This window comes from Delphinus delphis, chromosome 19, assembly GCF_949987515.2.
Source record: "Delphinus delphis chromosome 19, mDelDel1.2, whole genome shotgun sequence".
Taxonomy (NCBI): Eukaryota; Metazoa; Chordata; class Mammalia; order Artiodactyla; family Delphinidae; genus Delphinus; species Delphinus delphis.
In genome coordinates, this window is record NC_082701.1 from 30735551 (window position 1) to 30761877 (window position 26327).

Sequence of the window (26327 nt, forward strand, 5' to 3'; positions counted from 1 at the left end):
GTTGCCAGGGGAACTGGGGCGGCGCGCTTTCCGGCGCAGTCGCGCGCAGCGCAGCTGTCATGGCGGAGACCGTCTGGAGCACTGACACCGGAGAGGCCGTGTATCGCTCTTGGGACCCCGTGCGCAACCTCCGCCTCCGGTAGTCGCATCACCCCAGAGCCCCGTGCTTTTATGCTGTCAGATAATTAGAGCCTGAACTTCGCTTCTTGTTTGCTGGGACCCTCACTTGGGTTTGCAGTCCTGACCGCGGTCACCTCGTCTCCCCGCGTCTCCCTCACTACCCGGCACCCTCTTCACTCACAACTTCCAGACCCACCCTTTAAGGACCCTGCCCCTCCCAAGTTTCTCGAGGCCCTGTGTCTCCAGTACACTCTCCCATCGTCTTCTCCTTAGGTCCCCGTGCCCCACTCACATCCCCTCTGTCGCCTACACCCCGCCACATTCTTGGTAGCCGTACCCTCTTCTGAGTTTTGTTTCTCCATCTTTGCTCTGCGCTCATCTCCTGGTTGAGTGTTTTGTAACGAGAATTTTGGGCTTCTCTTTTCCTGGCAGAGTCCACCTGCAAAGAATCACATCAAGCAGCTACCTCCATTGCCAGCCTGCTGCCCAGCCTGGGAAGGACCTCATAGACTTGGCCACTTTTAGGCCTCACCCATCCACCAGTGGGTGAATGGTGGTGATGTGGCCGCGTGGGGATCTGGGGAAGGGCCTAGGGTGGAGGTTACCTCTTAAGACAGAGTAGACCCAGGTCTATAGTCTGAGAAAAGGTATAGAGAGGATGGGTTTATTGTCCAAGGTCACAGGGCTGGTAAATGTTGAAGCCAGGATTTGATCCCAGGCAATTTTAACTACTACATTACGTTGTGTAAAATTGAATAAGGCTTGATTCCTGCCGTCAAGATGCTGATCCGAATTGTGGTCAAATGTAGGGAAATAGCAAATACCATACTTTAGATACGTTATAAATTTGCCTGTCAACGTAAATACCATTTGTGGCATTTTTTTCCTAAGAGAAAATATCACTCCAAGCTTGAAACATACAACTAAACACTTTTTAAAACAGCTTAAAAATTGGGGTCTGCTTGGAAAATGTACATATTAACACCGTCTGTGTTCTAGCAGTTTTCCTTATCTGGGAAGCCAGAAAAGTGAGGAAGAGAGGACAGTGTGTTTGCGTTAGGTCACTGGTCTCTCTGCTTTTGTTGTTTCTGTTCAAAAATATTCCTGGGCAAGAGTGTGAGCTGGCAGGTTGTGAAGCATGTGTCTTTGGAAAAGGCACACTCAGCTAGGAGCGTGTGTATTAGATTTGGTTCTTTAAAAAAAAAAATCAGTTGTATGTCTTTCCTTTTCTCTCCTGATACTTGGTCTCTTAAGGTTATAGTGTTAGTGATTCTAGATATACGGCTTCAGGAATAGTGAAGATAAAAATGCCACAGTTCCTGTCTAGCAAATGTAGGCAGTTGGGATTGAGGAAGAGCTATTTAGCCTGTATCTAATAAATGTCAGCTCTTGATACTGAATTAGATCAAATAATTCCTGGAAGGCATGACTTCCTTTTTTTCAAATCAGAGTAGTGATTAAGACTTCTTGGGTCCTAATCTTGGCTTCTACACATATCCACAGCCTCTATAGAGTAAGTCTAGAGTGAGTACTTCATAGATCAGTGAACTCCAACTGATTTTGTGGCAAATATAAGAGCAGGGACTTTGGTTATAACCAACCACAGAGTGAGAAGTGGTGCTAGTTTGGCTCAAACATTTGACTCACTCTGTTGTCTTTGGAGGTGGACACCGCCCGGAGGTAGATGAAGAGGAGGAGGTCGTGATTGGGTGGCAAGAGAAGCTCTTCAGCCAGGTGAGCCAGTGTCCCTTGTCTGCTCAGTCTGCCTCCCCCTGGTCCACCTCCACCTGACTAGTCACAGGGAAGGATTCTTGATACATATGGCTAAACTGATTTCCAGAAAGCTTGTAACAGTTTATACTTTCCACTGTTGTGCTTATGGGGTCAATGGAATATAGTGCCTGCCACTACCCAGTTTTATAATCCTGGGTAAGACACTTTTCATCTCTGGGCCACATACCAAAACAGCAGAATTACTGTTTTGGTATGTCAATTCTGTAATAGCAGAATTGAATTAGACTATCACTGTGGTTCCTTTTAGCTCTAACATTCGTTGGCTCTCCTGTCCTCCATTAGTTTAGATAAATGACAGTTGGCTATGAGAACATGTCAAGTTGCATCAGCTCTATAGAACTAATTTGACCAAACTGTTACAGGAGCAAAATTTGACATATTCTCAGTAGAACTTTGTTTCTTTGTGACCTCAGTTCGAAGTAGATCTGTACCAAAATGAAGCAGCCTGTCAGAGCCCTTTGGATCATCAGTACCGCCAAGAGATTCTGAAGCTGGAGGATCTGGATGGCAGGAAGAACCGACGAATCTTTACCTACACTGACTCTGATAGATACACCAATTTGGAGGAGGTAGCATTCTTCCCCAAGCACCGTAGCTCCCTTCACCTTTGTCTGCCCTAGCTTTCCGGCCTCTCTGTATGTTAACTCGGAAGCCTGTTAAGGGGATACAGACCTTCTGGCAGCCAAGCTGGAGTAGGTGGGCACAGTCTGCGGGTGGTGAGGCTGCTGCTCCCGGCTCCATCTGCTGGAGGGCCTGGGGGAGCCGGCAGTGTCTCTAATCACAGGCTTGCAGCCTACAGACTGGGAGAAGCAACCACTGGGTTTGGCTTCCTCTGTGCATCATGAGATCAGACAGGTGGTTGGAGTCTAGAGCCATTTAGATAAAATTCATCACGGATTCAGCCGAAACTGAATATATGGGTTTGAAGAAGGATTCAGTACTGCGTGGGGAATGGCTTATATCCTCAGTTTGCCTATGACAGCTATACCCTCATGGACTTGTTTTACATTTTCTTCTGGATATTCTAACCATCACTAACCATCACTCTCCTGAGGGAGGGGAGTGCCTATATTATCTGATTTTTGTCTGTGACCTTGTAGATCTCTGCAAGGAGCCAGGTGTTAAGTGAATGTTTTTGAAAGATTGATGCTTATATCAGGAAAGCTGTGGGTTGGTAGCATATAAAATTTGGGTTGTCTGTTTTGGTAAACAAAAGAAAATTACAGATAGTCTTCAGTTACCCATGGGAGGGTTTTCCACAGGATACCAGGCAGACTCACCAAACCTTTTGTTGGTATGTGTTTAGAGATTGCAGGCTCATTTTAAGATGAGCATAAATAAACTCATTTCTCAAGGGTAATGTGCTGCTCTAACCTTCGGGCAAACCAAGGCTTGGTTGGGCTCTTCCTTGGGCTGTTTGTGCCACTGTGCCCGCCGTCAGTGTGATTGTGAGGTGGCCGTGCGCTGAGGTTCAGGTTCTGTGTGAAGTTTCAGAAGGAAGACTTCCCTCCAGGTCCTTGGTCCCACACGGCCCTGAGCAGGCTTACACTGGGCTGCTCTGTTTTCCCAGCACTGTCAGAAAATGACCACCGCAGCCAGCGAAATGCCGTCATTCTTGGTCGAGCGAATGGCAAATGTCAGGCGGCGACGGCAGGACAGGCGAGGGATGTGAGTGCAAGTGTGTACAGGGCCGTGGCGGCCTCTGTGGTCCGTCCATGCCTGTGTTCCCCGTATGCCCACCAACTCGAGCGTCCCATCCTGCAGCGGGCCTCCACCTTCGTGTGCTCCCCAGAGCTACTCCTTCAGGCTGTTCGGGGGGTGCCAGGGAAGTGACCCTTCCTGTGGTGTCTCCCAGGGAGGGTGGCATCCTTAAGTCACGAATCGTCACCTGGGAACCCTCAGAAGAGTTCATCCGGAACAGCCATGTCATCAACACCCCTCTTCAGACAATGTACATCATGGCAGACCTGGGTCCCTATGGAAAGTGAGTGAAGCTTCTTACTGCCCAGCTCAGACCTTCATTCTCTTCTCCTGTCACTAACCATCACTCTCCTGTTATAGTCATCCCAGGTATATGGGAGGGAGGGATGTTTTCCTTCTACTTTTTCTTTGGAAGAGAGTATTTTACCATGACAATTCTCACTCCAGCCTCTGTCCTCTCCCCTGATATGTCCTGAACACCTCTTCCTCTTTCCCTGGAGGTGGGGCAGCAGTCTTGAACCCTGGTGTTAATTCCCTGGTTTCTAGGCTTGGCTATAAGAAGTATGAACATGTCCTCTGTACTCTGAAGGTGGACAGTAATGGTGTGATCACAGTAAAACCTGACTTCACTGGCTCCAGAGGACCCTACAGGTGAGAAGAGGAAGAAAGGGATGGCGGAGACTGGCATTGCTTTCCTTGGCTTCACTTCTTGCCCCAAGTTGAGGAGATTCTCTGAAAGCCCTTCATGTGTTCTAACTTTTAAATTCCGAGCCAGTGGTTCATATTCTGTTCCAGGTCATAGACCCTTAGGACACTGGGCAACCTTTTCTCAGAAAATATGCACCTACCCGGATTTGAAAGTGATACCTTCATCAGTGTCGTCAAGTGAAAATAATTCTCTGTGCTGCTGCGTGTAGGGACTAATCAAAACTGAGAGAGATGAACTAGCCAGGTCTTCTCCTCTGGCCTGACTGTTCCTCATCTTACGTCTTAGAATAACAGAACTGTAAATCGGCTCCTCCCTGGGCTGGGTCTGGAGGGCCCCACCTCCTGTTTGCTGAGTTAGTCCCTTTGTGGCTTTGACCTTACAGAATCGAGACAGACGGGGAGAAGCAGGAGCTGTGGAAGTATACGATTGACAGCGTGTCCTCCCTTGCACAGCCTGAGGAGGAAGAGCGGGAGCAGCGTGCGCTCGGGGACGTAAGTGCTGGTTCAGTCTGGGAACCAGAGAGCTGGGAGCCGAGGCCGCGGCCGAGGTTGGGTCAGCAGCTGCAAGGCCTTGCTCTTAGAGGCCTTGCCTGACTTGGGAAGCGCTGCTGACATGTCAGATGTAAGGTTTCGATCCTATTATAAGATCATCACAATAATGACCATTTATTTGAGCATTTGCCATGCTCTGTGCTAGGCCCTTCACATACTTTATTTCATTTAGGCTGTACCACAAGCCTTTAGGTGAATATTTTTATTATTACCACTTTATAAATGAGGAAATGGAGATCAAGAAGCTAAGCAGTCTGCCCGAGGTCACGTAAGTGCGAGAGCCAGGTTGGTCCCAGACCGGTGGACTCCAGAGCCTCTGTGCTTCACGGTCAGATGTCAGTGTCTGGGATGCTTAGGCCCAGCTTTCTGTGGCACGTCCCACTCCTGCTGCTTTTCTCCCTCCCATGCAGATCTGGACCCTGGCCTGGCTGGGGTCGCACCTTGAGTTTCAGTGTGGTTTGTTTCCTCAGCTCTATGGCCGGCACAAGGAGTATCTCAACAGCCTCGTGGGCACTGACTTTGAGACGGTGAGTAGCTGGGTTTCCTGCAGCTCCGCCAGCTGGGTTTCTGTAGCCAGAGCGTTCTGACTGCGGCTCAGTGACAGTTCTCTCTTCAGGGTCCCAAAGACATACTCCTCAGTGGAAAAAAGTAAAAAACAACATTTAGAGTATAGTCCTTGTTATGTTTTAGAAGCATTGCATATTGATATAGAACTGTTAATGCATAGGAAAAGGTCTCAAAGGGCACACACCCTATGGGTGGCTTTCTCTGGGGAGGGGGTGGGATTGGGAAATGGTAGATGGCTATTGGGTGGTGAGAGGGACATGTCAGGAATGTTTACTTTTTATTCTCTAAACTTAGGTGGTTTTGAATTTTTATCAGTGGGAGTGCATTCATGTATTACTTTGTAATTCATTTTATAAATAAATATAAAGATGAAAAGTGTCTTCCTTGCTCTTCATGTAGATATTTTTCCTAATGCCCCATAGAGAGGGAGGGGTGTCATTTCTGTTTGTCAAATAGTTTGGCTCTTAAAACAAAACAAAAGAGTTTAAGTCCGTAATCCTGTGGTCCTATTCTTTGTCTTCTCTTATTCCAGGAGTTCCATTTCTAGATCTGGAAACAAGGAGAGAGTTACCTGGTGGTCTCCCTCTCTCTCTCTAAAAAATTAACTTTCACTATTTTTGTGTTGTATTAGCAACAGATTTTCGGTGTTAAAAAGTGAGATAAGATAGATACACAAATAATTTAACAAGGAAACTTCCTGGTCTCTTGACCTCCCTCTAGAGGGAGCCGGGGTCTCTAGCCTTTCGCCGTACGGCGGCAGGCAGCTGTGTCTGCTTCTCTTGGCCGTTCTTGTAAATACCCCACACTTTGTTGCCTTCCCCACCATGTAAATTAGGTGCTTTTTCCATTACATTACATTAGAAATGAAGGAAACAGATTTATGGAGAAGTGGCAGGTGGGGAGGAAGCGGGATTAGTCACACAGCTGGATCTGGCGTCCAGCGTCAGGCCCTCTGGGGATTTACGGGCAGGCTGGAGGAGAGGTGTCGCTTCCCTCAGACCTCCTGATCTGTCCCCACTTCTCTCTACCTCAGACGGTACCAGGTGCCCTCCGGCTCTTTGTAAATGGAGAAGTAGGTAAGTGTCTCACCAGACAGAAGCCCCTTGATGCTGGCAAGTGTCAGATTTAGCTGTGGAGTAATCCTCCCCGCCCCAGTAGAGCCCTTGGGTTGTCCGCAGCACTCGGGAGACTCAGGCATGTGTCTTTCCTGGAAGCACAGGGAGTTCCTGGCCCTTGAGGGACTCGCTTCCACCCACGGTAGGCCCTTTAGGACTGGGGCGGGTGTTAAGGGTGATAGGAGGATAATCTGAAACAGTTTCCTGTTTTCTTAGTTTCAGCCCAAGGCTATGAGTTTGACAATCTTTACGTCCACTTCTTCGTGGAATTGCCAACTACTAGTAAGTAATATTCATAAGTCTCTCTTTTTACCCATTCTGACAGTTTTCCGGAGGCATTCGGTCAGACTTCCTTCCCCACTCCTCCACTGAAATTGTTACTGTTCCTTTCAAGGTCATAGGTCACTTCCAAGATGTGAAACCCTGTGGTGACATCTCTGCCTTGACCCTACTTGGCCTGTCAGCAGCATTCACCACAGCTCACTTTCCTCGCTGAGACTGTCCTCTTGGCTTCTGGCTCTGTGCTCCTCTCGTCTCTCTCATTGGGGGCTCAGCGGCCTTCTTGGCTGTTCCCTCATCTTCTGTTGACCTAAAACTATTAGAGTATCCAAGGCTGGGCCTGGCCTTCTGTTACTCTCTCTCCACGGTCTTTCTAGGTGGCCTCATACATCCTGTGGCTTCAGTACTGTTTGTATGTCTCAGACTCCCGGATGTCCCTCTCTAGCCTTAGCCTCTCCCCTGAACTCCAGAGTCATGTCCACTTACCTCTTGTCGTTCCTGTTTAACGTGACCAAAAGCTTCTTGATTCCCCCTCTTGCCTCACACCTGCCCTCATGGTCTTGCCCATCTTAGCAGAATGGCAATGTCATCTACTTAGTTTCTGATACCAGAAACCTAAGAGACATCCTTGACTCCTCACTTTCTCTAGCTCCCTACCGCCATTCATTCTATCAGCAGTTCTTGGCAGTTCTGTCTCCAGAAGATGTCTTGAATCCTCTGTTCTCTCGAGGACCCTGGGCCAAGCCACCATCATCCCTTGCTTAGGCCGAAGCATTAGGTTTCTAATTTATCCTCTCACTTCCTGTCTTGCTCCCTCTTACGTTTCGTTTGCCACGTGCACCACAGCCTAACTGAGCCTTTAAAATGTAAACCAGTTGTGTATCTTTTGAACTTAAAGCCCCAACAGCTTCCCTTCCCACTTAGAGCCAAATCCAGACTCCATTCTCTGAACGAGCTGGCCCCTGCCTATCCCTCCCTTACAGCATTGCAGTTGTAATTTCTGTTCTTGAGCAGGCCAAGTTCATTCCCACCTGAGGGCCTTTTCAGGGCCATTTCTTGTCTGAAAGCTTTTGTGTCCAATCTTTGCACGACTGGTTCTGCTTTAGTTTAGGTTTCAGCCTAAGTGTCGCCTCTGAGTGGTGTTCCCTCACCACCCCGTCTAAATGAGCCTCAAGCCACTCAGTCCCTTCACCCTGTTTTATTTTTACTTTAGCATTTGTTACTACTTGATAGTCTATTTGTTGGTTGGTTTGTTGTCTGTTCCCCCCTCCCACCCCCAACTGGAATGGTAGCCCCATGAGAGACAGGAAGCTTTTTTATCTGGTCACCAAGATGTCCCCAGTGATCGGTCATAGCACATAGCAGACACACAGTGAATGTGAAATGAACGAGTGAGTGAATGGAGACAGGAACTTTGTCTTTTTCTCAACTGCTTGCCTTCCTCCCCGTTGGCTTACTATATGTGGTCTTTGGTTTTCAGGCTGGTCAAGCCCAGCATTCCAGCAGCTCTCAGGAATAACACAGACCTGTGCCACCAAGTCCCTGGGAACGGTAGGGCAGCGAGAGGGGGCACCTAGGAGGGGGAAGGCATCTGAAGATTATCACGCTCACGGCCTGGGGAAGATTCCAGGGCTGGGTCCGGCCCTTCGCTGTGGGCTCTGCAGGGATGCCTGGTCCAAGGGTTCTCTCTGCCTTTTTGAGAGTGGTAGCAGCTCGGGTTTGGGTGTCCCTTCACCTGTCAGCCTTTTATTTCCTACCTGGGGTGATAGTTTTTCTTTTTCCCTTGGGATGGTGACCTTGTCATTGGCTACAGGGAAAACAAATTCCAAGTGAGCCCTCGTCCACCCCATGACACTGAGTATAAAATAACATTCCTCTTTTTTAGGATAATGTGGCTTACTTCTCCTACCCGTTCACGTTTGAGGCCTCCTTCCTCCACGAGGATGAATCTGCCGGTGAGTGGCCCGGCAGGTGCTCGGCCTTGGGGCCCCTCAGACAGGCCCTCTCCTGGTGAAGGCCTCCCATGACCTGGCCGCTTCTCCCCCTTGCTGCAGGTGCTCTCCCGGCATGGCCTGTGCTCTACTGCGAGGTCCTTTCGCTGGACTTCTGGCAGAGGTATCGCGTGGAAGGCTACGGGGCTGTGGTGCTGCCTGCCACCCCAGGTGACCGCTCATCCCTGCCCTTCATGTGGCCCATGTGCCCTAGCTCCTAGAAATAAGGCTAACACTTCAGAAGATTCGACCACTTCCTGTGAGGAGTAGGGATGACTGGGAATTAGAAGCACTTAACTTGCAAGATTTCCTTGCTCCTCTTGAGGAAATTTTCCCCCTCTGTTAGAGACAACTGGGTGAAATGACAGCTAACTGGGAAGCTGAGCAGCTCTGGGCTCTGCCTCCGGCTCCTCTGATCTGACTCGTGGCCTCGAGGGAGCAGCCGCGTGGCAAGATGGGCTCTCGGCGGACGTGTATTGAGTGGGTCAGCTCCTTTTGAAATAATAGCCGCTGTCTTCTGTTGTGCGCCAGGCAGTGTGCTAAGTGCTTCTCATTTAATTCTCCCCACCACTCTGTGAGGCATAGGTGTTGTTATTAGGTGAGGAGAATGGGGTTCAGAGAGGTTGAGAAACTTGTCCTGGTGCCCGGGTAATAACTGGCAGAGCTGAGATCTGAATTTCCATCTGATTGATTTTCAAGTGGGTACCCTAAACCACTCTGATGACCTTCACCAGAGGTCAGGCCATTACCAGACCAGGTGTTTTGGTGGTGGCGAGGCCCGTGTCATTGCTGGGAAGGCAGCAAGGGAGCACGTGCCATTTCCGGCCCCGTTCTCCGCTTCCTGCACAGGCTCGCACACCCTGACGGTCCCTACGTGGAGGCCGCTGGAGCTGGGCCCGGCGGCCGAGCTCAGGAGGTTTTTCATTGGCGGCTCTCTGGAGCTGGAGGACCTCTCCTACGTGCGGATACCAGGAACCTTCAAGGTGACTTTTGTCTTTGGGGAGACTTCATGCTGGGAACTTATGTCCCTATCTCTTCTGGAGTAAGGTGGAATCTGGGTTAAGGACTCTTAATTGTTCATTGCTTCATTATTGCTTAGTCCCTTCCCTCCTGTCTCGGCCACATCTTGCACCAGGTACAAAGATCACTGCTATCCTAGGAGAGCTCTGGAAAATAGTACACTTAGAGGTTTCCCCTGGTCCCTGTCGGAATAACTGGCCCCTCCTTCCAGCCCATCCCTGAGTCCTCAGGAACCAGAGGATTGGCAGGCAGCTTATAAGACTGCTGATTCTCGAACGAGGTCGGAATGTTCCTTGATTTACAGTTGGGAGGTGGTGGAATCTGGGTGTTGGGATGAAGTTTCCCCAACAGAACTGTTCTCCCCAAGAAGGGGAATAAGAATGGGAGTGAGGCCACTGTGGTGCCTGGGGTCTAGGAACCAACAGAAACCTGACGTTAACCGGGTGCCGCAGGGGGAGCGTCTGAGCCGCTTTGGACTCCGCACAGAGACCACAGGCAGTGTCACCTTCCGCCTGCACTGTCTGCAGCAGTCCAGGTGAGTGGCCATCGCCCTCCGCCTTGGGGCTTCTGACCCTGAGGGCTGCAAGAGCAGCCATGGCCACGTGGCGGGCTCCCCTGCAGGGCCTTCATGGAGTCAAGTTCTCTCCGGAAGAGGATGAGGAGCGTGTTGGACCGTCTGGAGGGATTCAGCCAGCAAAGTTCCATTCACAACGTGCTAGGTAGGCTTCCCCCCACCCAATTCCAGCTACACCCCCCTCCAGCATCCCCGTGGGCCCCATTTCCCCCACACCATGGCAGCTGACTCCTGTGTCTGCTTCCCTCACAGAAGCCTTCCGTCGAGCCCGGCGCCGCATGCAGGAGGCCCGAGAAAGCCTTCCCCAGGACCTCGTGAGCCCCTCGGGAACCATGGTCTCCTAGCTCACTGCAGTCCTGGCCCACCGTGCACGAGGACAAGACGGGTGATATCCAAGGCCTGGGCCCTCTTCGTCTTTCTGATTAGAGACCCCGCTGACCTGCTGAGAACCGGAAGAGCTGAGAATCCTGGGCTGGACCCCTGCCTGGTCTTCAGCTGCTGGGTGGCAACAAAGCCAAACACCCTGTGGCCCCCATATGCTCCCTGTCTTCATATGTCAGCCACTGCAAGTGACCATCGCAACAAGACAGGCTTTTTGGTTTGAGACCAGTTTTGGGGGGAAGCCCAAAGTTAGTTCTGTCCTCGACACAGCCTCCTTTCCGGCCTGTCTCATGGTCTCAGTGGCAGAGGGCAGCAGTACCACCTGCTCCACACCTGCTTTACACATGGAGGCCCGAGAAAGAAGGCGAGAGAGATCTTACACTCCTGGCCTGGGAACCCAGCCTCCTCTTCCCAGGGTAGCCTCCCTTTCCTGCTGGGGGCTTGTTTCTATAGTAAATGAAGGCTGAAGGCAGTGCCCAGTCCTTTCTGCTAGCTAGCTGTCATCTTTTATTGTGCTTTTTGTACATAAAAACTTTCTATACTGACTGACGTTCTGTCGGCTGGTTTTCTGCTTGGGTCGCTTTCACGGCCAAGCTATTCTCCTTGATGTCGGGGCCCCTAACGCTGCTGCCCTTCCCTGCCTTTTCCTACTCCACAGTGTTTCTTTTGATGCTCTAAACTCAGCCTCCAGGGGAGGCTTTAAGGTTAGTGCCAGCTGTGTCTTAGCAGCACTCCTCTTAAACATCTGGAGCAAATCATGGGACTGAGGTCCAGCCCGCGCCCCCCCTGAGCCCAATGCAGAAACCAGCTTCTGCCCTCAGGGGTGCTTTATTGGTAGAAGCAGAGGGTGCTGTGCAGCCTGCAGGCTCCAGAGAAAGACCATGGGGTGGCTGGAGGCTGGGACTCTGTGGCCTCCCAGTCATAGGCAGGGGTCAGGGACAGGGTGGGAAATAGATGAAAGTGGCTGGAGATGAAGATGACTCCTCTTGCCTGGGCCTCAGGACCCCCTTGCTTGGCTCACAAGCCCTTGCACCTGGAGCTGACATGTGACCTATTACATAAGAGGCTCGCATGGCAGGAGGGTTCATTGCTGCTGGGAACCCTGGCCGTCACTCCCAGCCAGAGAACCAGCTCTGAGCTATAGCCAGCAAAAGCATCAGCAGGAAGCAGTTGCTCCAGGGGAGGAGGTAGCCTTGTGGTCTTCCCCAGGTTTCCTTGTCTCCAAGCTCTCCAAGGTCGGAGGCTTGGGATGGACTCCTGTGGAAGCAGCACAAGTGGCCAAGTGAGGAGCTTGCTGGATGTCCAGAGATTGAGCTGTTCTTAGGGTGTTGGTGACCAAGCTGAGGCTACTTGGATACTTCCTAATTGCGCCTCAAAGTCCTGGGCCCTGGGGTTACCTATCAACCCAGAGGCTAGCACACTGGGAAGCCACTGTGCAAGCGTGATCTGTTGCTAGAGACAAGTTCTGTTGTTTCTGCTTAGGGGCCTGAGAGGACTCAGCTGTCCTGTCCAGGGAAGGATGTGAGGGCCTGACCCAGCCCAGGGCTGTTGGAGGAGGTCCCCCTTACCTGCAGAAGCCTCATCTGCGTCTCCAAGCTGACAGATTCAGGCTGGGGATGCGGGTGCAGGGCACAAAGCCCCGGGGGTCGGTGTTGGCCCTGAAGATGTCCCTCGGAACGGTGGTGATACCAGTGTTGTCACACACAATTCGAGACAAGGAAATGTGCCTCAGGGCCCTGCGCTGTCTCTTGGTGAAAACACCCCGTTTCTGCCACCAGAACCTACCAAGACAGCGGAGAGATGTGGGTGAAGTTTGGCAGGGATGAACAGGAATGAGGACCTGCTGTGTGTGAAGTACTTTACATACATTATTTCATTCGATTCTCCAAAATCCCTGCAAAATAGGTATGATCCCCATTTTATAAAGGAAGAAACAAGTTCAGCAGTCTAGTAAATTGCCCAGTATTAATTGCACAGTAATTTAAGTAGCCAGGACTGGACTTGAACCCAGGTAAATGCCAAATCCAAATAAGAAGTCAAGTCTTAAACCACAAGCTTATTGGAGGGAAACCAGATTTAGCTTTTGTGCCCATGTTTTCTGGGATCCTTAAGCCTGGAACAGTGAGGCTGAGAAGTCTCTCTCCTGAGTTAAAGGTGCCTCCAACTCAGGCAGGTGCTCTCTCTGCCTCTTACCAAGCTCTCCAGGGAGGAGCTCCTGGTCTCAGATCCTGTGTACTTGGAAGAGATGAAGCTAAAAAGAGTGCTTTCTCTCATTGCTGAGTCTTGAAATTCTAGTGCTTTTCTGCCCTGCCTCTGGGGCTGGTCCCTTTAGGGTAGGGGCACTTACCTGTCTCCATTTCGGGCTCTTCTGAACTGGTTCTCAAAAAGACAAGCCAGGAGAGGCCCCACTCGGGCCCCTGGCAAAAGAGGCTCTGCGATGGCCCCGATCCAGATGTCAATGTTGTCAGGTGTTCCATAGAGATCCAGGAACTTCCTTGCCAAACCCTGGTTTTTCAGAACCTGGCTGAGCTGTGCCAGATTCCGGGGCTGGGAGAGCCGGCAGAAGCGCCTCCAAGCATTGTACCCTGTAGGGAGAGAGGACAGGAGCAGTTCGGTCTTACCCCTGCGGATTCCCATTAGCTTCTGCTCGCCGCGATTTCTCCCGGGGGAGCTCTGTGGTCAGGCAATATTGGGCAGAAGAAAACCCCTGCTGGCAGAAGAGGCCTTGAACCTTCCAAAGACCAAACCACTGCCCTCTTAATTTGCAGTGCGAGCAGACAACCATGCTTTGCGCACACGCTGAGGAGTGTGTCCTAATGTAAGAAGCTGTCGTAACCCAACACTCACAATCACAATGATACTATCGTGGCATTAATCAGGCACAAGTAAGACATTATCTAGAACAGGAAAGACTCTCAGATTTGTAGAATGCCCGAATGAATAAATGAGTGAATGAACCAAGAAATGAAGAACATGGAAAAAATTTATCTACTCAGAAGAGGACCACATGCTATATGATTCCATTTATATGAAAGGTCTAGAATAGGCAAATATGTAGAGATAGAAGATTGGTAATGGTCAGGGGCTGGAGTGGGGGTGGGGAGTGACTATTATTACTAGGTTTCTTTTGTGAGTAATGAAAATGTTCTGATATTAGATATGATGCACAACTCTAAATATACTAAAATCATTGAATTATATGCTTTACATTGGTAAATTTTGTGATATGTTAATTATGTCTCAATATAATTTAAAATTAAAAATTTTAACTAAAATTAAAATTTTTTTTTCACCTACTCAGAAACTAACAAAGACCATACTGATTTCTCAGCCATCAGGATCCCACACCATGACAAGTCACATGATATGATGGGGACCATTAAGATAGGAGGAAGATAGCTTTGCCGTGACTCAAAGAAACACCAGCCCAACGTTGTCCATTGAACTACAACTCCCAAACCCCAGCCCCCAAGCTGAACAAAGGAAAACCACATAAGGTTTCACCATTACCGAGCACTGCTGTGCGGCTATCTCTCAGGATCCTCACATTTTTGTGAGGTACTTTGTAATCCCGGTGTTATCAATGGATATTCGCTGAGCTTGAGCAACTGTGACTTTTCCAAGGTCACCCCACCATTAAGTGGAGTTCAGACCAGGCCTTCCAATTCCAAATTTGGGAAGGGATTGGAGGAGACTGCAAGAGCTGCGATCAGTACACTATTTGTGGGACAGTTTAGAGGGTACAGAAACCGTGTGGCAGCTTGGGCAGCTAGCAATATCAGACCTCCAGCAGGGGGCGCCCACAACACTAGCTGTCAGGAGCACCCAAGCGTAGGGAAGGAAAGAAACTCAGGTTCTTGAGCGCCTGCTGTGTGCTAGCCAGGGGCTGTGTTAGGTGCAGTAGAAACTGCCCACCCTTTATTATTCACGGCCAAAAATTAGCAGAGGCAGATGGGGCTTCGGGTTGTGTTTAGACAGGGAAGTAGGAGATGGGGAGAGGGAGAGATGAGTGAGGCTGTGGCCAAAGCCTTCCCCTAACATCGTGGATTGAACAGGGGGATGGAAGGAGAAATTTTGAAACTGATTCGAATTTTACTACTTCCTAGTTATGTGGGCTTGGGCCAATTACTAGATGTCTCTGAGTTTATTTTCTCATTTATAAAAATGTCTGTCACAGCTGCTTTTCAAGGTCATTGGGAGGACTAAAAGAGTTAATATCCATTAAAGATCCTAGCAAAGTGCCTAATTTTTCTTATTTCCTGAGATGAAGTCTTTCTGTGGCCTCACCAAACAACCAAGGCCGTTACTTTTACTCCACCTGTTCCCTGCCTCTCAGGCTCTTTGCCCAATTAGAGCCAAGAGCCAGTTTCTATATCCCTGGAACTGCCTCCCTGGATCTTGCCAGGGTGGTGGGGCATGGAGCAGCTCTTCCCTGCCTTTTTTTTTTTTTGCGGTACGCGGGCCTCTCACTCCTGTGGCCTCTCCCGTTGCGGAGCACAGGCTCCGACGCACAGGCTCAGCGGCCATGGCTCACGGGCCCAGCCGCTCCGCGGCACGTGGGATCTTCCCGGACCGGGGCACGAACCCGTGTCCCCTGCATCGGCAGGCGGACTCTCAACCACTGCGCCACCAGGGAAGCCCTTCCCTGCTTTTTAAAGCCACTGTTTTTCTCTACGTGGAAAGTCCTGATCTCCTTTGTTCAGCTCCTGCGTCCAAGTCCTGGTCCTGTTGTGACCCTAAAGCTAGAGACCCTATGGAGGATGGAGAAGATGTGGCAGAACAGCAACAAGGAGGCCTCAGGGATGCTTTGTGGCATCAGCCTCAGCGCATCCTGTAGACAGTCCCAGTCAGAAAGGAGGCGCCAAGGGTCTTCTCTGAACCCTCCCCCCAACCAACCATCACCAGCAACCCTGCTCTGGGGAAGCCTGGGAAGGGGCGGGCAGCCCCCTCACCTGGGAGGCCATGGTCCCGGCTGCGTTGCATGTTGAGAGCTGCCAGGTCCAGCCCGATCCTTCTCACTTGCCGAAACAGCCGGTCTCGGAGCTCATCCACTAACATGGAATTTTGACAGTTCAGCTTGGCAGGGGTGGCCATGAGGCCTCGGAGGATGGGGTCGATGCCACCTGGTGGCGGGGAATATGAGCAACACAGATTAGACCAGCCTTTTGGAAGCCCCGAGGGTCATCACATGATGCCAAGCTAGCTCAGAGCTGGACAAGCCAGTCACTTACATTCTATAATGTTTGTATCCAGAAACGGTGGCCTGGGTGGACGTGAAGGGAGCTGGAGCCGGCAAGAAAAGCAATCACCCCCACTTCTCCGAGAAGGCAAGCTCCTTTCAGGACCACAACCACCAGTCTCCTCCCCTTTTAGAAATCCCCTAATCCCGGAGGGGACGGGAGGCCCGTGACTGAGGGTCTTGGTGGCGCCTGCCTTGTTTTCACTCACTTGGGGAGATGCTTAGCAGTAGCCTGGCCTCCGACACTAAGCTGGGCCCCACTCCCTCGCCCTGCCTGCCTCTGGAAAACCTGGTCACCTTCGTGCACGATTCGCCAGCTGGCGAAGAAGGTGGAGCTGAGTGGGACCCGCGAGTTGGGTGCTGAGGCCTGGTACTGGCTGTCCAGGCGGAACATGAAGGGCTGGATCATGGTGTGGCCGAAGCGGAAGGCCAGCGTGAAGACGTTGGCCACGCGGGGGTCTACCTTGCGGTAGTACCCCCGGTAGGACCCCAGGGTTTTCCTGGCCCTGGCCTTGCCCAGAACCAAGGGCAGAAAGTCCCGGTAGGTGATGATCTGGAAGAAAAGATGGAGGAGGAACGTTACCTCAGTGGCCACCCACCCCACTCCCCTGCCTTTGGACAGACCTTTTGCTTTTCGAAGCGCTGCTCAGACATATTGATTCTTTATTGGCAGTATGTCAAATGTGGTGATGTTAATCTCCCATTGTCTGATGGAGATACTGAGGCCCAGAGAGGCTGGGTGACATGAACGGGGCCACAGAGAGAGCTAGCGGCAGTATTGGGGATACAGGTCAGATCTCAGGAACACTCTCAATCACCCAGACCTAGCTGACTTGAGGCACATCCCCCAGGATGGCTTCTCACGCCAGATTGCCTTCTAAGGGATGCTGAGACCCAGGGCCCCCTACCTGGACCATGGCCCCCACGATCTTCCGAGCCTCCTGGTACAGCTTGTCACTGGTCCACCGAGGATTCAGGTTTCTCAGCTCAGTTGCCAGCCGGTTGTGCTCTCGCATAAAGAGGGTGTGCATGGCTGCCAGTTTCGGGGTTTCAGTTGACCGGCTGTCACCTTGAAAACCCCAAGTTCAGAGTCACCATAGTCCTTCCCAGAGCAATGTCTTTCTGCTAAGGCAGACAGAGCTCTGGGGACTAGAAAGAGGTGGTGGGATTTTGTGACCTGGGCCAAATTCCTGGCCCTCACTGGACCTCCATCTCCTCAGCTGTGCTGTGAGGCTCCACTGACAAACACAATGGGCCACGAGTGGGAGGACAGTGGAGTCTCGGGTCCCTAAGTTACGGGAATGAGTCTGCGCGAGGTGGCACAGGGCAGCTGCTGGTCTTGGGCAGGAACCCTTTTGCCTAATGATTCTGCTCTGCAGGATTACCAGATCCACAGCTGGTGGAGGGTCCTGGGCGACTCTAGGAACCTGTCCTGTGGGTTGTATCCTTCTGCACGTTCTCTCCCGGGGGCTGGACCTCTCCCCAGCTTGGGCTTGGTGTCATGCTGCTCTCCCCAGGGAGCCCCATGGAAGGAGGAAGAAGGAAGGTTGGGCAGAGCCTGTTCCCGTAGCCAGACCTTCTCCTAGAGGCCGGGAAGGAAAGTACGTTCCTAAAGGTTGGCCTTACACACAGTCATTTGCTGGCTTTGAACTAAGCCCTTGTAATGTGGTCTTATTCAATCTACTCTTAAGTAAACCTCTGGTGAAGGCGCATGCCGCTCTTGCCAGGAGCAAAGAAACATACAGTCCTTAGAAAAGGGGCTGGAGCTGACTCCCTGCAAAGGAGGTGGTGGAGCAGAGTGGAAAGAGCCCAGACCTGGCCACTACCCTGACTTGAGTCCTCACTGTGGACTCTGCCATCTGACACTCTGCTCTGGAGCACGTTAGTTATCTTCCCTGATGAGTGTCTCATCTGCAGAACGAGGGTGCTCATAGTGCTCTCCTTTCAGGGCTGCTGTAAGGATCAGAGACGGCACATTTAAATATAGTAAGTAACCAGAAGCGATGACCATCATTATGATAACCAGCAAGGCGGGCAGGGGCAAAGACCCCCAGGAGAGTTCAGATTATGCCTCCAGAAGAAGGGACCAGGTGACAGTGTCTAGCAAGAGCAGGGGGGAAACTGAAGATTCTAAGGGAATTTAGCCCAGAGGAGAAAAAAAAGGTAGGCGAAAGTGAAAGCTACTTTCAGGTTATTAAAGAGGCTATTACTGTGTGAAAGATAGAGCTTTTTCTCCGAGGTTCTAGAAGCATGATGAAGAGCAACAGATGGGCATTGGATCAAAATGGGGGGGGGGGAGGGGCTGTCTGCAGTCAGCACCGCACCAGATGAACAGCAGAGGGGGTGAGCCCCTTGTCACCGAAGAGAGTCAAGTGGCGATCTCCGGCCACACACCGGGTTCACAAAGGGACTCCTTCCAACTTACTGATTCTGGGATGACTATGCACAGATCTGTGTGCCTAATATTGAGGTCTGAAGCCACGCGCCCCCATCGAGTCCCACGAGGCTTTCCCAACCCGGAGCCCAGGGACTGGCTGTTTCGTCCTTCCGTCCCCCCAGTCTGACCTGCCAGGAAGCAGGGGATGTTCGCGGTGCGGTTGGTGAGCAGGCACGGGTCTTCGTGCTGGTTGTCAAAGGGCAGCAGGGCCCGGCCGTTGTCATGGAAGCGGGTGTTGACGGCCAGCAGCCCCAGCTGGTTGGTCAGGTTGCGCAGCCTCATGGCCAAGGGGTCCTCGCTGCCGTACACCATGCTGGCGTCCACGAAGGAGGTGAGCGCGTTGATCTGGTTGCGGACTTCGTTCTTGTTTTGGGGGCACGAGGGTGCCGAGCGGAAGAAGGGGATGCAGTCACGCTGGTTCATGATGCGGGGGTCATCGGGTGGGATCTGAGGTGGAAGAGGAGCCAGTGACACTGGGGCCCCTCCCGAGCAAGCTCACTCCTCCTGGTCATCCCCCACCTGCTTCAAAACCTTGCTCAAAACTCCCTTTTTCCAGGAAGCCCTCCTTGACTCATCCAGACTCACGCTGCTCACCAGGTCATCCGAGCACCCTTAGCACGTTGTGTCATAGAGGCATGAAAGGTTAGAAATGGACGAGGCCTGGGGCTTCCCTGGTGGCGCAGTGGTTGAGAGTCTGCCTGCCGATGCAGGGGACACGGGTTCGTGCCCCGGTCCGGGAGGATCCCACATGCCGCGGAGCGGCTGGGCCCGTGAGCCATGGCCGCTAAGCCTGCGCGTCCGGAGCCTGTTCTCCACAACGGGAGAGGCCACAGCAGTGAGAGGCCCGGGTACCGCAAAAAAAAAAAAAAAAAAAAAAAAAAATGGACGAGGCCTTAGATCCTCATTTTATAGGTGGGGAAACTGAGGCTCAGAGAGGGGAAGTGACAACTCGTTAGCGGGAGAGGAGGGATTAGAACCTAGTTCTCCTGACATGAGGCTTGTGCTCCTTTCATTCCATTCAATTCAACAGACATTTCCTAAGCCCCTTTCTGTGCCGGGTGCCTCGGAGACGGTGAAGGTCGAGGAAACCCAGGACAGGTTGCAGGAAGCTGGCAATTCCGTGAAAACAGACCTGCACATCGAGTAATGTAACTCTAAATTGAGGTGGCATTTGCTATGCTTGGCTTAAAAGTCAAGAGCTAGGGAGACCTTCAAGATGGTGGAGGAGTAAGACATGGAGATCACCTTCCCACAAATACATCAGAAATACATCTACGCGTGGAACAACTCCTATAGAACACCTACTGAACGCTAGCAGAAGACCTCAGACCTCCCAAAAGGCAAGAAACTCCCCACGTACCTGGGTAGGGCAAAAGAAAAAACAGACAAAAGAATAGGGATGGGGCCCGCACCAGTGGGAGGGAGCCGTGAAGGAGGAAAGGTTTCCACACACTAGGAAGCCCCTTTGAGGGCGGAGACTGCGGGTGGCGGAGGGGGGAAGCTTCGGAGCCACGGAGGAGAGCGCAGCAACAGGGGTGCGGGGGGCAAAGCGGAGAGATTCCCGCACAGAGGATCAGTGCCGACCAGCACTCACCAGCCCGAGAGACTTGTCGGCTCACCCGCCGGGGCGGGCGGGGCTGGGAGCTGAGGCTCGGGCTTCGGTCGGAGCGCCGGGAGAGGACTGGGGTTGGCGGCGAGAACACAGCCTGCAGGGGGCTAGTGCACCACGGCTAGCCGGGAGGGAGTCCAGGAAAAAGTCTGGACCTGCCGAAGAGGCAAGAGACTTTTTCTTGCCTCGGTTTCCTGGTGCGCGAGGAGAGGGGATTAAGAGCGCTGCTTAAAGGAGCTCCAGAGACGGGCGCGAGCCGTGGCTATCGGCGAGGACCTCAGAAACGGGCATGAGACGCTAAGGCTGCTGCTGCCGCCACCAAGCAGCCTGTGTGCAGCACAGGTCACTATCCACACCTACTCTCCTGGGAGCCTGTGCAGCCCGCCACTGCCAGGGTCCCGGGATCCAGGGACAACTTCCCCGGGAGAACGGGCAGCGCGCCTCAGGCTGGTGCAACGTCACACTGGCCTCTGCCGCCGCAGGCTCGCCCCGCACTTCGTGCCCCTCCCTCCCCCTGTCCTGAGTGAGCCAGAGCCCCCGAATCAGCGGCTCCTTTAACCCCGTCCTGTCTGAGCGGGAACAGATGCCCTCAGGAGACGTACACGCAGAGGTGGGGCCAAATCCAAACCTGAACCTCGGGAGCTGTTCGACCAAAGAAGAGAAAGGGAAACCTCTCCCAGCAGCCTCGGGAGCAGCGGATTAAATCTCCACAATCAACTTGATGTACCTGCATCTGTGGAACACCTGAATAGACAACGAATCATCCCAAATTGAGGAGGTGGGCTTTGGGAGCAACTGTAGACTTGGGGTTTGCTATTTGCATCTAATTTATTTCTGGTTTTATGTTTATCTTACTTTAGTATTTAGAGTTTATTATCATTGGTAGATTTGTTTATTGATTTAGTTGCTCTCTTCCATTTTTTTATATATATTTTTTTCCTTTTTCTCTATTTGTGAGTGTGTATGTGCATGCTTCTTTGTGTGAGTTTGTCTGTATAGCTTTGCTTTTACCATTTGTCCTAGGGTTCTGTTTTTGTTGTTGCTGTTGTTGTTTTGTGGTACGCGGGCCTCTCACTGCTGTGGCCTCTCCCATTGCGGAGCACAGGCTCCGGATGCGCAGGCTCAGTGGCCATGGCTCACGGGCCCAGCCGCTCCACGGCATGTGGGATCTTCGCGGACTGGGGCACGAACCCACGTCCCCTGCATCGGCAGGCGGACTCTCAACCACTGCAGCACCAGGGAAGCCCTGTTGTTGTTTTTACTATAGTTTTAAGTGCTTGTTATCATTGGTGGATTTGTTTTTTTGGTTTGTTGTTCTCTTATTTCTTTCTTTTTTTCTATTGCTTAAGAATCTTTTTAATTTTTAATAAATTTTTTATTTTAATAACTTTATTTTCTTTCTCTTTCTTTCTTTCTTTTTCTTTCTTTCTTTTTTTCTCCCTTTAGCTCTGAGCCGTGTGGCTGACAGGGTCTTGGTGCTCTGGCCGGGTGTCAGGCCTGTGTCTCTGAGCTGGGAGAGCCGAGTTCAGGACACTGGTCCACCAGAGACCTCCCAGCTCCATGTAATATCAAACGGCGAAACCTCTCCCAGAGATCTCATCTCAACGCTAAGACCCAGCTCCACTCAACGACAGGCAAGCTACAGTGCTGGACACCCTATGCCAAACAACTAGCAAGACAGGAACACAACCCCACCCATTAGCAGAGAGGCTGCCTAAAATCTTAATAAGGTCACAGACACTCCAAAACACACCACTGGATGTGGTCCTGCCCACCAGAAAGACAAGATCCAGCCTCATCTACCAGAACACAGGCACTAGTCCCCTCCACCAGGAAGCCTACACAACCCACTGAACCAACCTTAGCCACTGGGGACAGACACCATAAACAACGGGAACTACGGACCCACAGCCTGAAAAAAGAAGGCCCCAAACACTGTAAGTTAAGCAAAATGAGAAGACAGAAAAACACACAGCACATGAAGGAGCAAGGTAAAACCCACCAGACCTAACAAATGAAGAGGAAATAGGCAGTCTACCTGAAAAAGAATTCAGAGTAATGATAGTAAAGATGATGCAAAATCTTGGAAATAGAATGGAGAAAATACAAGAAACGTTTAACAAGGACCTAGAAGAACTAAAGCGCAACCAAACAATGATGAACAACACGATAAATGAAATTAAAAATTCTCTAGAAGGGATCAATAGCAGAATAACTGAGGGAGAAGAACGGATAAGTGACCTGGAAGATAAGATAGTGGAAATAACTACCACAGAGCAGAATAAAGAAAAAAGAATGAAAAGAACTGAGGATAATCTCAGAGACCTCTGGGACAACATTAAACACGCCAACATTCAAATTATGGGGGTCCCAGAAGAAGAAGAGGAAAAAAAAGGGACTGAGAAAGTATTTGAAGAGATTATAGTTGAAAACTTCCCTAATATGGGTAAGGAAATAGTAAAAATGGCCATCATCAAAAAAAATCTACAAACAATAAATGCTGGAGAGGGTGTGGAGAAAAGGGAGCCCTCTTGCACTGTTGGTGGGAATGTAAATTGATACAGCCACTATGGAGAACGGTATGGAGGTTCCTTAAAAACTAAAAACAGTACTACCATATAACCCAGCAATCCCACTACGGGGCATATACCCTGAGAAAACCATAATTCAAAAGGAGTCATGTACCACAATGTTCATTGCAGCTCTATTTACAATAGCCTGGACATGGAAGCAACCTAAGTGTCCATCAACAGATGAATGGATAAAGAAGATGTGACACATATATACAATGGAATATTACTCAGCCATAAAAAGAAACGAAATTGAGTTATTTGTAGTGAGGTGGATGGACCTAGAGTCTGTCATACAGAGTGAAGTAAGTCAGAAAGAGAAAAACAAATACCGTGTGCTAACACATATATATGGAATCTAAAAAAAAAAAAAAAAAAAAAAAAGGCTCTGAGGAACCTAACAGCAGGGCAGGAATAAAGAAGCAGATGTAGAGAATGAACTTGAGGACACAGGGAGGGGGAAGGATAAGCTGGGATGAAGTGACAGAGTGGCATGGATATATATACACTACCAAATGTCAAATAGATAGCTAGTGGGAAGCAGCCACATAGCACAGGGAGATCAGCTCGGTGCTTTGTGACCACGTAGAGGAGTGGGATAGGGAGGGTGGGAAGGAGAGCCAAGAGGGAGGAGATATGGGGATATATGTATACGTATAGCTGGTTCACTTTGTTATACAGCAGAAGCTAACACACCATTGTAAAGCAATTATACACCAATAAAGATGTTAAAAATTAAATAAATAAAAAAAAGTCAAGAGCTAAAGGTATAATAGGAAGATGAGGGACAGTTCCCCAGAGGAGCTTGAGGAAGGAGCCAGCCAGGGGCCCTCACATGTCATGTCGCGAGAACACTGCCCTACCCAGTAGGGGCGAGTGAGTGTGTGTGTGTGTGTGTGTGTGTGTGTGTGTGCGTGTGTGTGTGCGCGCGCGCACAGAGGGTCCCCTCTGTCCCCAGAAGAGGCTGTGCTCCCTGGAGCCCGTCTTTTCTTCCCTAGTGTCCCTCACCATCCTTGCCTCTCAGCTGAAGGATAGCACCGTGCTCACAGCCCGATCCCAGGAAATGGTGAGAACTGCAGGGCCCTCAGACCACCCCAGGAGGGAGAGAAGGGCAAGAGCTAAGAGACCCTAAAGTCTTCCCCTGTTGGAAAGGGACCCAGGGGTCAAGGCTAGTCTCAACTTCTTCCCCTTCTGTGAGGCCAGCACCGGGACTTCCTGGCAGGTTGCCCCCCGCCCCCGCCCCAAACACACACAGAACCAGGCGTCTGTGCCAGACTGTGCATCTCTGTCTGATACTCCAGAGTCACAGGCAGCTCCTTAAGGCAGGTGCACTAGGTACCAGATGCCCAGCCCCAGCTCTCTGCCAGAGGTGGAGGCCACATCAGGAGCCTGGGAGTCAGGGTTAAGTACCTTGATGGGGAAGCAGGGGGGCAGCTGGTCACAGGTCCTCTCACAGTCGACGCCCACAGTGAAGGCCACTCTGGCTGGGGACTCAGGGACGAAGTCCAAGTCGTGGTCAATGAACTGGCCCCACTGCATGAACATGAGGGACCGGCCCCGGTCGGTGGTTAGCCTCTCACTGGGGAAGCGCACGATCTGGTTGGAGACGGCTCGGACCTGGTGGGGAGATAGATCAGCGTGGGGCGCTGACTCTGCAAGGTGTCAGAGCCAACCCAGGACTCAGGGGGTGGCAGGCTGCCCCTGCTGGAGTTAACACAGTCCCTCCTCCTCCCCTGCCCTCCCCTCCCCTCTCCTGCTTTGTCCCACTTCCTATGTGGCTGTCATTCCTACAAGGATGCTCTCCAGCCCAGCTCCTGAGGACTCCAGGAGTAATTCCAGGAAGGGGACGGGCCAGGTTGGCTGGCTCAGACCCCACCAGCTTCTCCAGAGACATAAATAGATGAAACTGATAGATCAATTTATAGACTAATGGATAATTAGATGGTAGAACTGATTGACAGATGCAAGGATTGGTTGCTAGGCGATGGATAATAAACAGAGAATTGGATAGATGGAAAGATCAACGGAAGAAAAATTGATAAATAGATGTTGATAGATGGGTAGATGACAGATTGTTATTTTGGCATATGAATAGAAGATTGATAAATTGTTAAATGTGAAATAGTTTAGGTCAATAGATAGAACTACATTAAGATGTATTGCTTCTTATATTTAGCAAGGTACTTTGACATGAATTCTTTCAGAAAAAAACAATATTGTAATGGCTAGCATTAATATATCACATCCTACATGGGTGTTTATATCAAGGACTTTATTTAGTAGTCACAACAGCAATATTAAGTGGGTTTTACGGCCGTTTTACAGCTGAGGAAACTGATTCAGCTGGAGTCCTTGCCCAGAGTCATCAGCCAGCCTGTGGGACAGCCTGGTTCGAGCCCTGTCTGACTCCGGGCTGTGCTTTTACTCCCCACGTTTAGAAGAGATGGAACATCCTCCAGCCCCTCAGCCCTGACTCACAAGGGGGAGGAGGAAGCCATTGCGCTTCTTGTCGGGGGTCCAGCCGAAGGGGAGCGACAGCCTGTCCTCATACTCGGCTGGCAGCCAGCGCGCCAGGGGCTGGTTGGAGGCCCCCAGCTGTGGTCTCCTCCTGCAGTGGTGGGTGGGCTGGGGTTAGCAGGGTTGGGGAGGAGAGGAGGGAACTGGGCCCCACCAGGTGAGGTGCTGCCCCAGCACCCACTTGTTGTTGCATCTCCCAGTGATGGTTCGGTACTTGTTACTGCACTTCTCGGCTTCATCCCGGGGTGCACAGCCACTGGCCTGGGACAGCAGCCGCATTTGGGATTTCGTTAGCACATCTGCGGGTGGGACAGTGGGCAGGGTTCTAGCTTCTTCTAGAGCTGGTCTGTTCTGTACCTCCCATCCCCTTCCCCTCTCCCCTCCCAACACCCCGAGGCGTGCACCCTGCAACCCCCTCCTGGCTTCCTTCCACTCCGCAGTACCAGTGACATTGAAGGATCCGGGCCCCTGGAGTTGTAACTTCTCTTCCAGCAGTCCCAAGGCCACATGCATATAATCGGCAGCCTGAACGACTCTCCTGGTGGCCGCTGCTTGTTGTTTGAAGTAGGACAGGAGGTCCATGGGGCTGGCCAAGCCACTGTGAAGCCGCTGCTTGATGCTGCCCAGAAGAGGAGAAGGGAGGGCTGGAGAGAGGAAGCAGACACACCCAGCAGAGCCCTAGCCTGGGCAGTGGACAGTCAGCACGGTGTAAACAGACAGAAGGATGGATAGAAGGGAGACTCTCTACCGACATGGCACTGTCCCAAGGTGCCCAGGGGCAGGTGATGGGTGAGATGACCTTGGCTAGAGTCCATCCATCCCCCATCATCAACCCTTCCAGGCCCATGCAGTCCCCAGACCCAGGCCCGGGCCCACCTCCTCTCAGTCTGATTGTAGGCGGCATCCACTAGCAACTTGGCCTCTGTTATGCAGCTCTGGAGGACTGAGGTCTCCACTACCCTAGGGGAGGCTGTTCAGAGGGAAGGAGGCTTAGGGTCCAGGGCAGCCACAGGTCCCTCAGACCCAAGTGCTTCCCCCTCCATTGCCCTCCTCCCTGGCTGTCCAAGGGGCTATTACCTGGGGTGGTGCCCTCAGAGAGCCGGGCCAGGGTGAGGGTGTCTAGGAGCCCAACCAGGGCCAGGAGCAACTTCAT

General features: G+C 51.4%; 2 protein-coding genes across 5 annotated transcripts; one reads left to right on the forward strand and one right to left on the reverse strand.

Moving 5' to 3' along the window:
• Window positions 1-59: 59 nt before the first annotated feature.
• MKS1 (MKS transition zone complex subunit 1) lies at window positions 60-11342 on the forward strand. Of its 4 annotated transcripts, XM_059998554.1 has the most exons (18): window positions 60-139; window positions 553-662; window positions 1784-1854; window positions 2328-2483; window positions 3485-3582; window positions 3770-3898; window positions 4162-4266; window positions 4707-4815; window positions 5346-5402; window positions 6476-6518; window positions 6774-6839; window positions 8317-8387; window positions 8722-8791; window positions 8891-8998; window positions 9677-9810; window positions 10300-10382; window positions 10469-10566; window positions 10674-10817. In XM_059998554.1, the coding sequence occupies exons 1-18, from the start codon at window positions 60-62 to the stop codon at window positions 10763-10765; spliced, it is 1680 nt and encodes a 559-aa protein (XP_059854537.1). In that variant the 3' UTR covers window positions 10766-10817. The 4 variants fall into 4 exon arrangements, with proteins under 4 accessions (XP_059854537.1, XP_059854541.1, XP_059854538.1 ...); XM_059998558.1 differs by lacking the exon at window positions 10300-10382 and having other exon boundaries at window positions 10674-11342; XM_059998555.1 differs by lacking the exon at window positions 553-662 and having other exon boundaries at window positions 70-139.
• Window positions 5395-26327, reverse strand: EPX (eosinophil peroxidase). The gene is made up of 13 exons (XM_059998553.1): window positions 26252-26327; window positions 26051-26144; window positions 25618-25793; window positions 25356-25473; window positions 25136-25265; window positions 24068-24274; window positions 18607-18925; window positions 16950-17110; window positions 16339-16594; window positions 15755-15925; window positions 13150-13387; window positions 12371-12583; window positions 5395-5509 (listed from the first exon to the last, which is right to left on the reverse strand). Exons 1-12 carry the CDS (start codon window positions 26325-26327, stop codon window positions 12382-12384), a joined length of 2148 nt encoding a protein of 715 aa, XP_059854536.1. The 3' UTR covers window positions 5395-5509; window positions 12371-12381.

What these genes read in the sequence shown, in the direction of transcription:
- MKS1 (XM_059998558.1), top strand. Translation starts at nt 60, where the DNA reads ATGGCGGAGACCGTCTGGAGCACTGACACCGGAGAGGCCGTGTATCGC. An exon ending in TAGGCCTCACCCATCCACCA is followed by an intron (nt 663 to 1,783) that starts GTGGGTGAATGG and finishes TTGTCTTTGGAG; the next exon opens with GTGGACACCGCCCGGAGGTA. An exon ending in CGGCAGGACAGGCGAGGGAT is followed by an intron (nt 3,583 to 3,769) that starts GTGAGTGCAAGT and finishes GGTGTCTCCCAG; the next exon opens with GGAGGGTGGCATCCTTAAGT.
- EPX (XM_059998553.1), bottom strand. Translation starts at nt 26,327, where the DNA reads ATGAAGTTGCTCCTGGCCCTGGTTGGGCTCCTAGACACCCTCACCCTG. An exon ending in CGGATCCTTCAATGTCACTG is followed by an intron (nt 25,474 to 25,617) that starts GTACTGCGGAGT and finishes TCCCACCCGCAG; the next exon opens with ATGTGCTAACGAAATCCCAA. An exon ending in CCGGGACCATGGCCTCCCAG is followed by an intron (nt 13,388 to 15,754) that starts GTGAGGGGGCTG and finishes CTCTCCCTACAG; the next exon opens with GGTACAATGCTTGGAGGCGC.